Genomic DNA, 10,953 nt, shown 5'->3' with positions numbered 1-10,953 from the left:
GGAAAGTCCTCAGTGCCAACTCCTGGCAACCACAGAGCCATGTGGTTTTCTTGGTAGAATACAGGAGGGGTTGACCATTGCCATCTCCCTGCGCAGTATGAGATGATGCCTTTCAGCACCTTCCTATAGCGCTGCTGCCCGATACAGGAGTTTCCCATATTCTGGGAAACACACCAGAAGGGATTCAAACCAACAGGCTCCTGCTCTCTGGCTTTGTAATTCAACACAAAATCTCAGCACCTGCTCAGGGGGCACCTCGTGCAGCCCCTTCTGCTGAAGAAGCTAAGCTGATGGAGGGCTACTCAGCGCTTAGATGGGCTACCTACGGTGAAGCGATGCTAGTACACCGCCTCGCGCTCTCGAATGGGAGAAAGGCGGACTATAAAAAGAATAAGGTCGGGGGTGGGGTGGAGAGGAGTCCGGTGGTGGCCGATTTCTGCTCTTGTGTATGTCGCCTTGGGTAGCAATGGAAAGCAACCTGCGTCCTGCCCACACTTCCTTAGGAGCAAGCCGCGACGAAAGGTGGTGCTCCGAATCGTTGGGGCTACCTGCCTTAGCCGAAGGAGCCGGCGCGGCCAATATTTGGGACGGGCGGCTCGGAGCCCGGCTGCAGCAGGAGCAAAGGGCGCTCTGCACATCACCCAGAGGCACTCTCTCCTCGCGGGCGGTGCCACCCCGCGGGTCCCTTCTCGGGGGTCTCCCCTGGCCGGCCCCACCCACTCCGGCTTGAGCCGGGCTCGGGAAAAGCCCCCACCCCGCCGCCGCCGCCTCCTCCCATTGGGCGGGGGTTTAAATGCCCGGCTCCGCCCCGCCCGCCCGCCGCGGCGTCCTTATTAGCCAGCGCCGTGGCGCAGCCCGGGCAGTCCCTTCAGCGCAGCTGCTGCCCGGAGTGCGCTTCCGACGAGCCGGAGTGCGGGGGGCGCCGCCGGAGCCAGCCGATCCCTGCTGCCGCTGCTGCTCCCCAATTGGATTAGCCTCGCGCCCGCGGCCCGTGGGAGGCAGACGGGGCCGCCGGCCTGGGAATTACCGCGGAGTTGCCTCCCCGACGCCTGCCTCTTTTGCGCGCCCCGCTCCCTGCCTCGCTCTCGGGCGTGACTCGCCTTCGCCCTCGGCAGGATGGGAAGCCACAGCTCCAAGGCGGGCAAGGGAGACGTGATCGCCCAGGATGCCGCCGCCGCCGCCGGCTCGCCCTCCAAGTCCAACGGCCAGGTGAGCGGGCCCCCCCCGCGCCGCTCCTCTAGGGTGGGGCCGGCGGCGGCAGCCTCTTGCAGCGCAGCCCCGGGCAGCAGCTTCCTCGAGAGGGAGCCTCGCCGCGTTCCACGCGGGTCCCTTCCTCCTGGGTAAAAGTGCCCAGGCTTGCGCCCCCCCTCTTCAACACCCTCTCCGGGACCCTTCCTCTCCGCCGCCCGCCCCCCTGCCGGGGCGAAGGGGCGCCATCGCTTCCATCCTTGCTGGCTTTTCCAAGATGCTATTGTCTCCCTCCTCCCAGGGAAAGGGGGAGCAGAAAAGAGACCCACCCGATCCAGAGTCCGCTGCGCTTCAAGGGAGTGGCCGTCGGGGCTGCCTCGAACCTGGAATCGGGCGTTTTATTGGCGCGCGCCTAGACGCCGCTCCCCGTTTTTACACGATCGAGTCGGATTTTTTGTTGCAAGAACCTTTTCTGCGCCCCCCCCCTCTTTTTTTGCATTCCAAGACCTCCCCCCGGACTGTTGCATTCCAAGACCTCCCCCCGGACTGTTGTCTGCATTGCTCCCATTCGGCGGCAAGAGGGTCGGGGGGGGGGGAAGGGAGGGGGGTCCGTCTGCCCTGCGACTCAGACGCTTTGCTCGCGCTTCGCGGCTCTGGCGGAGTCGGTGGCGTGGTCCGCCTTTGTTTGGCGCTAACTCCTCGGCGAAAGGAGAGGAGGGACCCCCGCCTCTCTCTCTCGCGGCGGCAGCGGCTGGGCTATTTGCAGAGGAAACAAAGGGAGGACCTGGCTGTCTCGACCCACTGCGGGGAGGGGGGATTGCCTCGCTTTGCATTCCTCAGTCGCGGCGTGTGGGGAGAGAAGGAGATGGCTTCCTCCTGGGAGTTCTTGCGGGCGAATGGATGGGTCGCCTTGCAGGGGGAGGGAGGGAGGGCGGTCGGTCGCTGAATAAATCGTATGTAGCACGTGCGCTGTGGGGTCGGGGTGTGTGTGTGAGGAGAGCCACCCGCCTGCCCCTCCTGCCTTTTTTGCAAGCAAAGAAAAGCCCCCGGCTGGGGACGGGAAGCATGGGGGCTTCGCGCGTCTCGGAAATGGCGACCGAGGCGGCAATGCTATTATGCACGCTTCCTTGCGAGTAAGCCTCGGTGGGGCTGGCTTCTGAAGAGGCGTGCTTGCGACGGGGCTTCTCGCGCAAGCCGCCTTGAACCAGCATTCGGCGGGGGCCTCGAGTAAAGCGCGTGCCTTCCCGAGCCGCCTTGCTAGCTTGCAAGCTCGCTCGGTGCAACGGGGGAGCGCTCGCAGCCCGCGAATGTGGCACGTCTCCGCGGTTTTGCTTGAAAGGTAGCGAGTTCGAGCCTTGGCACCAGCAAGTGGAGAACTCCGCAGGGGCTTTTTCCCTTCGAAGAGAAACCGCGCAACTCCCGGGTTAGAATCTTCCCCTGCGCTCGCTCCTGTAACAACTTTCGCCGCGCATTGTCTGGCTGCGCGCAGCCAACCCATCTTCTCCAGGGCGCTTGGGGGCGCAACTGGAGCGCTAGCGCCACCTGGTGGCGGTGTTGTATGCGGCGCTCTCCCCCGCCCCTTTTCCCGCCGGTAGCCTGCTGGCTCGGTAAGAGAAACCGATGCTAAAAGCATCTTTTAGCTCTGGCATATCTTGCAGGTGCCTTCTAGGAAAACCTCGTCCAGGGCAGAGCAATGCTATGCAGATGACGCGAGCTAGCCAACACCCGCAGCGGAGGTGGTGGTGTGCCTGAGCTGGGATGGACCATCTCCCTGTGAAAACAGCCATGCGCAGCAGACTTGCAGGGAGGCAAATCCCAAGAGTCCGGTGGGGCTCCAAGTAAAGTGTGCATGGGACTCAGTGAGGCATAAGTGTGCCTGCATTTCTCTGGGCTAGAAGTGACCCAAGTCTTCTGACTCCCAGTTCCTTGGGGGTGTCTTCCCCACGGAGCACAGATATGTTGCAGAAAAGCCAAAAATGAGAGGGAGATGATGGGGTGTCTACAACAGGGGCCCTGTAATGGTGACCTCCAGATGTTGACTAAAGCTCCCATGACCCCCCCAGTTGCAGCTGGGGATTATGGGAGTTGTAGTTGGCAGCATCCCTGTCATAGGACACCCTGATGACCATTGCTGGGTCTGGTGCTGATGTATTTTTCTTGCATTAGCAAAAGGGTGGTTTTCTCCAGGACCCAGAGTTCGGTTTTCTACTATGGCTGAAGCTCAGCTGGTCTTGGCATGCCTGGTGGTTGCTGTTGACTGTCTGCAGAGAACAATGACACCTTTGCTAACTGCTGGGTCCCCAGGAAGTAGGAGTGCGGGTAGTGGAGCTGATATATGTCAGCCAGGTCACTGTGGTGCAATGTGTCATTTGGGTTCATAAGTGATCTTCTTAGAAATAAATAGATTACAAAGCAGTAACTAACAGTGAATCCCATCTCTTCAATTAGGAGAACGGCCACGTGAAGATCAATGGGGACGTTTCCCCCCAAGCCGATGGAGAAGCCACCCCACTCAACGGCAACGGGTCTGCTGAGCCGGTCAAGGAGGAAGCCAAGGTAGAAACGGGCAGTGGCGATGCTATTGAGCCAGCTCCAGTTGCTGAAGACGGGGACGCCAAGCCTGATGGAGCTTCTGCCGCTGCTGCGGCTTCTAAAGAAACTTCGAAGAAGAAGAAGAAATTCTCTTTTAAGAAGTCCTTCAAGCTGAGCGGGATCTCCTTCCGGAAGGCCAAGAAGGAGTCTGGGGATGCTTCGGCCGTGTCCTCTCCCAGCGAAGAGCAAGGGAAGGCTGAAGCCAAGGGGGAGGAGAACCCAACTTGTGCCGTGGAGGAGACAGAGCAGGCCAGCACAACCAAAGAAGAGACCCCCGAGGAGAAGCCGGCTGCCCCCGCTGAAGCCGTTGCTGCTGCTTCTGCCCCAGCAGCTGCCGAGAGTCAGCAGGAAGCGGAGCCCAAGAGGGAAGAGGGGAGTGCGGAGCAAGGGAAGGAGGAAGAGAAGCAGCAGCCTCCCGGAGAGAGTCCGGAGGACACGAAGCCGGAAGAGACCTCAAAACCAGCAGAGGTGGAGTCCAGTCCCGGGCCAGGGGCTGCTGCGCAGAAGGAAGAGTAGAGCCCGGCTTGCTGTCCACCTAACTTAAAAGAAAAGACTTGTGCCATCCTTCTCTTCCCAGTAACCCCTCGGAATTGCTGCCTTGTTCACATACACCACACACACGAGTCTTTCTCTGCAAAGTTCAGCATAGAACTGATGAGCTTTTTCTCCCCCGTTTTCTTTCCTCCCTGTCTCACTCCTCCTCCAACACTCTTAAGCAAAAAAGAGAGCCACCTGCTTGGATACTCAGTACCAGCACAGCCACTATTACCACTCAGGAGTCGGCTTCCTTACCTCCTTGGGGAGGGAAAAACTGTCTGGAGGGATTTCTGTCCCTGGACCAACCTGGAACTTGCTCAGTTTAATGAGACTCCAGCATTCTCAACACCCCAGGTCTTTGTGTGTTCGGATCTTCCGTTCCTACTAATCCTCAAAGCAGCCCTTTCAGAAAGTCCAATAAGCCAGCAACTGACCGTTCCTCCTTCAGGATGGATATTCTCGATCTTTCTCGGTTTACATTCCTGGTTCTGACTTCATTTAAAAGTATTTTGTGCTTTTATAGAAACCAACAGTTTAAAAGCTAATCTGGTTAGTTTTTTATAATGTCTTGCTATTGGCTTAAAACCATAAAGCTTGTAAGTCACTGTGTTTAATTTGACTTCAGAGGGAGAACTTCTTTGGGTTTATTTGAGGGAGGGGGGTCAGTTGGGTGGGGGTGGGTGTTGGGGGAGGGAGAGTGCTGGTTGTATGATGTGACTTCAATTTTTTTTTTGTTGTCTCTGTAAATAATTTTTTAATGACCCAACTTCTGATCTGCAATTTTCTAACTCCTAAATAAAGTTGTATGGGTCTTATTGTAACATTTGAAAGGAATAAATGGTGACCCCTTTATGGATTAGACTTGGTTCCTTTTTATCTGGGGGAGGCTAAAGGGCTTCACACGAAGTTGGTACAGCTTGGTTGGCAGCTAGGTGATCTTGCTGAGTTTTCTGTCTTCTGGCTTGGAAGCCTGTCCACTCCATCCCTCATCTAGGGTGATGCTCTCGAGTAGGGATTCCCAGCCTTAGGTTGCCAGATGTTACTACAACACTCAAAGGCCACTGTGACTGGGGGATGATGGGAGTTATATTCCCAACATCTGAGAACCCAAGGCTGGGAAACCTTCCTCTAGAGTAGAGGTGACGAAGGGGAGGTTCTCCAGTGGACTACAACTCCCATCATCTCTATAGCTACAATTTATTGCAGCTAGGGAAGATAGGAACTCTAGTTCAACAGCTGGAGAGCCTCGGGGTGGGCACTAGACTAGAATCTAGACCAATCAGGGGTGATGGAAGTGTATTCTGTGCATTAGATAGCAGTTCCATCTATTCTTGGCCTCCCAGAGTCAAACTCTGGTGAATGTTTACCAGGGCTCTGTAGAAGCTCGTCAGAGTTGAGGGAGTAGTAGCACATCCTCTACACGGCAGAAGCAGGGTCACCTTGGATTCTGCCCTGCTGAACCTAGGGGTAGAGCACATAGGATTGCAGCCTCAAAATGGTGGCAAGAGTCGATAACCTGGTCCTTGTCTCCTTCCTTCTCATGGCGGCTTTTCCTTCAGAACCTCTAGCGTCCAGATGTGAGCGCCCTGCTTCTTGGAAAGGCTCTGCTCTCCTCTAGCCTCCGTCTCTCTTGGACAACTTTGGGTCTAAATTGCCTGTTAACTCTTGGTCCCCTAATAAGGAACAGATGGCTTTTTGCATGTGGTCTGGTGAACTGCTTAGGAGCTTTACTTGTTTGTAATGTGCTTCGGACACTTGCTAAAGACCAGATAACTGCATTTTCACGGTCAACCGGCATCTAAGGCTATTCGAGTTATAGGGGCACTCTTGTTCTTCACTCCTTCCTACCCCCAGATCTAGTTCACAGAAAGGGTACAAGGGAAGCTCGTTCCTGCTGTGTTGGACCATTGGCTAACCCGAGGGGTCTCAAAACTTGGGTCCCTTGATGTTGGACTAGAAACCCAGCATTATCTGAGGACCCCAGTTGAGAACCTTTTGGGTTCACCAAGTGTGGGCTACATTGACTGGCAGCAGACAATGGAGATGCTGCCAGGGATTGAACCTAGGACTGTATGCAGTGAAAGGAAGGGTTGCCCCTTCTCACCAGCTTGGCATGACTGATTGGACTTTGAATACCAACCAGGTAAAAATAAGGTGTGTACCTTCCTGGTGGAGGTGTGTGCCTGGTGTCGCTAGACCTGTTCTCTCCCCCCCCGCCCCAATTTCTGGGAAACCATAAACAAGGTTCAGTATCTAGTCAAAATATTGAATTTGCAAGCCCTGCGAGCTGCCACGCCCTGGCGGTTAAACTGCTTAGGAAGCCCAGCATATCTTGGTCCCCAAGAAGGGAGGCTTGAGGCACGAGGGAGGGCTTTTTGTGACAGCCAGAACTGGCAGCTGTCGAGCCCACCAGGACCTGCCCTTCTCTTTAATTCTTTGGAAGGGAGCTAGTCTGAATGCTGTGAGCAGAGCCCTACTCCCTTGAGGGGGAACTGTCTTCTGCCTGGTATGCTTGTCGAGCATCACCCATGTTGTGGAAGACTCTGTGTGTGGCAGCCATTTTGTCTTCCTCGAGGAAGGGGCAGAGAAGCCTCTTCAGGACTGCTCTTTTGTGGAGGGAAGAGCCCCAACCTCCCCTCTCCCTAAGATTAAAGAAGCCAGTTGGGTGGGTGGGGGCCATTCAAACAAGGGAGAGCCCTGCAGAGGGCATTTTGTGCCTGACATCTGTAACAAACCGGACTTGCATTTGCAAGAAAAGGGGCTTTAAGCTTGAGCAGAAATGAGTGGCGCAGAGCCAGTGGGGATTTCTGTGCACAGCTGCTGCCATCATTAATTGGGTGTGGGGAGCATTTCCAGGTGCTCCTCCTCAGCGCTGTGGACTAGTGTCCACGAGTAACCGGCCTTGGGACCCCAGGTTTTGGGCTGCAGTTCCACCCATCGTCCCCAGCCACAAAGGGTTGAAAGGAATGATGGGAGTTGTAGTCCGAGCCATGGCTAGGAACGCATGTGCAGGGGGACCAAACTCTAGCTTCTGGAGGGAACCTTTTGGGGCATGCATTTGTTGCCATGCTGAAGCTGGGGAAGTGGGTGGGGAGCACCCTAGCCAGTCGGCCCGTGAATGAATTGTGACTGTTCTCCCCCTTCCTCCCCACGGCTTCCCCTCGATCATGAACTGTTTCTCTATTGCCACAGACAGGACTGTATAGAAGCGAGACCCTTGTGCAAGGTTTGTTGATCCAGGGTAAACAGTTCTGACCCTGATCCTGCCTCTATTCAGAAGCAAGTTCTGCTATGCTCAGTGGGGCTTACTCACAGGTAAGTGTGCGTGGGTTGTAGCAATAAAGGCTCCTAAAAATTGTGTGTTTTTGCACACACCCTTAATGAGAATCTTTGAGCAGCATACATTTCTCCTGCCTGATCTTCTTCCACTTCCCACACCTGGTTTTTATTCCTCACAATAACCCTGCAAGGAAGGTTACGCAGAGAGTGACTGAGTAGGGTCACCCAGTAAGAGTCATGGCTCAGCAGGATGAGGAGAACTCGGTTTTGCTCAGGTACATCTGCTTAAATATGGAGAGACTGTTGAGGCTGGTGACCCACCATGTAGATGCATAGAAGGTTAGGGATTTGTTGGAAGAAATCTCAAGGTGCCCCGCTTCGTGTTATCAGAGAAGGGCATAGATGGAAACGTGTGTCCTGCTCCAGGTGGGAAGGAGTCATCGTGTCTACCCCTGTGCTCACTGCAGGAGTCTGCAGCAGAATCCGAGACAGGCGGCTATCCAGCCTCCATTGGAAGACCGCGAGTGAAGGAGGGTCCACTGTTGCATGAGGCAGGTGGTTCCACTGTCCCAACAGCCCTTGCAGCTAGGAAGAACTCCTGCATGTGTCCAGCTGAAATCTGCTTCCTTGCCACTTCAACCCATTGCTTCTCTAACAAGCCTGCTCCAGAGATTTGGAGACTGCTTTTGCATTGCCCTTTTGACTGCCTCAGGCTGAACGGCCAGCTCCTTCCTCCAGTCTTTGTAGGGACTTTGCTACCGTATCCCCCTTCCTTGCGGCTCTTGGCGTTTGTCCTCTGGCCGATTCAAGCTGCCAGCTCCAGTCTGTGTATGGGCAAAGGAGGGGATGAATGTCTCTGTGAAAAGGTAGAACTGGGTCCTGTGGATGGTGCCCCTGGGTAGAATGCCTGCTGCCAAGAGGGGCCCCCTCCTGAAAAGCACCCTTAGACTTCGGCGAGTTCAGCTCCTGCTTGGTTTTCAGCCAGTGTTTTGGCAATGTGTTGCAACGTGTCCATCTGCTCCAGGTCTTGCCGGATGCTCTCCCGGACTGGATAATGGCCTAGTCTTGGGACTGAGTTCCTCGCCTGCCCTGCAGGATTACTGGTGCCGGGGCAATGCAACCCCATCGATTGTCCTGGTCTGTGTGCTAGCTTTTTTCCAATCCCTTTGCTGGGGCAGTGTGAAGGAGTACTGTTTTGCAGAGGAGGGAGGGGGACTCTGAATGATCAGCACAGCTATCCTGGAAAGGGTTGGCTTTTCCTCTACAGCAGGGGGTTCTCAGCCTGAGGCCCCCAGGTGGCTGGGGATGATGGGAGTTGTAGTCCAACATCACCTGGGGGCCCAGGGCAGAGAACCCTGCTCCTGCCCCTTGCGGGACTAGCTCTCGATTCTGACAGAAAACTGCTCGCTATTTGCATAAAAACTGTTTGCTCAAGTTCTCTGCTAAGCGACACTAGCCACCTTGCTGTTTTATGGCCAGCATATACTTCCTGGTTCTGAGAAAGCAGGCAATAACTTGATGCAAATATTTATGGTGCAGAGAGGAGTCTCTGTGGAGCAAAGGTTGCACACGAGGTGGGTGCTGGGCTGAGGTCCCCTCTGCCTGCTGCTGAACGGCCAGAGGGCAGGCAGGGTGTGGACAACCCCCGCTGAGGGCCTGCACAGGTGGCTTAGGTAGAGATGTTGGCCTCCTCCAGACTCTTCTCGGCACACCTGGCTCAGAAAGTGACACAACTCCCTCTCATTCCTGGGGTGGGGCTAGGCTTTCTGGCAGCACCTCTGGGTACGGCTGGGAGAGCGCGGGAAGGTCACTGCCAGCCAGTCAAGTGTGTGCTAGAGGCATCCAGCCTGGAGTCTCCCAGTGCTGGCCTCTCATCCCCACCCATAACAGGGATGGTGGGAGTGGCAGAGCAGCAAAATCTAAGGAGCCAAGGTCGGGGAGCACCATGAGCTAGCAACTTCACCTAAGGAAGAAAGTGGCCGCAGGGGCGGAAAGGCACAGCGGGGCCCGGCTTTCCAAGAAGTGAGGCAAGGCTTATCTGAGCACCAGCAAAGCAGCACGGAACCAAGCTGACCCTTGCAAGCTTTGCAGGGAATACCTCCCCTTGCACTCCTTGGAAAGCCTGCCAGGAGCATCAAGAGAGCAGGAGAGGCTGCTGGCTCCCTTCCAGAGCTTGCTGTGGTTGGTTTTGAAAGGGGGCTGGCCCCGCAGCCCATGGAGCAAGGCTGCATTACCTTGGATCACTCCTGATAAATGCACTAGCATTGTAGATGAAATCTTAGCAACGTACCTTCTCTCGAATCAGTGCTGCACTTCTTAATACACTTCATTCTTCCCTGCTTCAGTCTTGCAAGAGGAGAAGGGCATGCTTCTTAACTTCATGTTAAAAAGCCTCACATGGGCTGGTGGCACGGCTCAAACTCCCCAAACTGTTCTGTGTCTGGCCTTGCTTCTCTGCAGGACTTTCAGCCATGATTTCTCTCCTTTTTCTGAATTGCAAAAAAGTCCCAAAGTTGTGCACAAAAATCAGCACGTTGTGAGACTCCAAAAATGTTGAAAGCACCACACTTCTCTTGCCCATTTTTTGAATGTATTTCTCCCAAGAAAAATCTTCAGGCTCGCTCCCTCCCATCTATAGGTCCAGCTATCACTTTGTCTACCAGATTTCTGAACATGGCAAAAATCCCCCCGGGTTATGGACCACGATCAGAATGCTGCAAAGGCTTCCAACATTTTGAAACAACACTCACTTTGTAGGCCTGGCTCTACCTAACCACTCTTAAGAAAAACCTTCCTATTCCTACCATTTCTGTTTTTGGGCATGATTTGTCTGCCAGAACTTTTAAAATCATAAAAACAAGCCAAGCGTATGCACAAAAAAACAGCATGTTGCAAGACTCCAAAAACATTGGAAATGCCTTTGTTGCACTTTAACTCCAAGAGAAATCTCCTGCCTCTTCTTGCTCCTCCTATATTTTCAGGCATGTTGGTCTGCCAGACTTCTGAAAATGGCAAAAATCCCTTAAGTTCATGCACAAAACCAGTACCTTGCAAAGCTCCCAAAATTCAAAGATGCTTCATAGTTACAGCTGTGCTCAACAACTCCGGGGTGGTGGTGGTGGATTAGCTATTCCTGTGCCTTCCGGGAAAGCTCCTCACTTAAAATTTTTGAGAGGAAGAGGCAAGCCTTTTGGTTAGGTTTAGTGGAGATGGGGACTTGAGTAAAATGAGGTGGGGGGGGACCTGCTGCCCTGCCCCACCAGGCCACTTGGTTACTCTAACCACAGAGTACATGGCAGGCTTCACCATCTGACTGCCAGAATTAAGATTGCTTACCACCACACGGTTTCGGTTTCA

The 10,953-nt window shown here is 54.6% G+C and overlaps 1 protein-coding gene across 1 annotated transcript; it reads left to right on the top strand.

Moving 5' to 3' along the window:
- The first annotated feature begins 842 nt into the window (after positions 1–842).
- Positions 843–5,169, top strand: MARCKSL1 (MARCKS like 1). The gene is made up of 2 exons (XM_053268403.1): positions 843–1,209; positions 3,637–5,169. Exons 1-2 carry the CDS (start codon positions 1,117–1,119, stop codon positions 4,294–4,296), a joined length of 753 nt encoding a protein of 250 aa, XP_053124378.1. The 5' UTR covers positions 843–1,116; the 3' UTR covers positions 4,297–5,169.
- The last annotated feature ends 5,784 nt before the right edge of the window (positions 5,170–10,953 follow it).

This window comes from Hemicordylus capensis, chromosome 7 (genome assembly GCF_027244095.1).
Source record: "Hemicordylus capensis ecotype Gifberg chromosome 7, rHemCap1.1.pri, whole genome shotgun sequence".
Taxonomy (NCBI): Eukaryota; Metazoa; Chordata; class Lepidosauria; order Squamata; family Cordylidae; genus Hemicordylus; species Hemicordylus capensis.
Note: the sequence above shows the minus strand (reverse complement) of the source record. Positions and strands in the feature narration are given on the sequence as shown.

Bases quoted from the DNA above. Each gene is read 5' to 3' on its own strand.
- MARCKSL1 (XM_053268403.1), top strand. From the start codon at position 1,117: ATGGGAAGCCACAGCTCCAAGGCGGGCAAGGGAGACGTGATCGCCCAG. The intron at 1,210-3,636 runs GTGAGCGGGCCC...CTCTTCAATTAG, and splicing joins CCTCCAAGTCCAACGGCCAG to GAGAACGGCCACGTGAAGAT.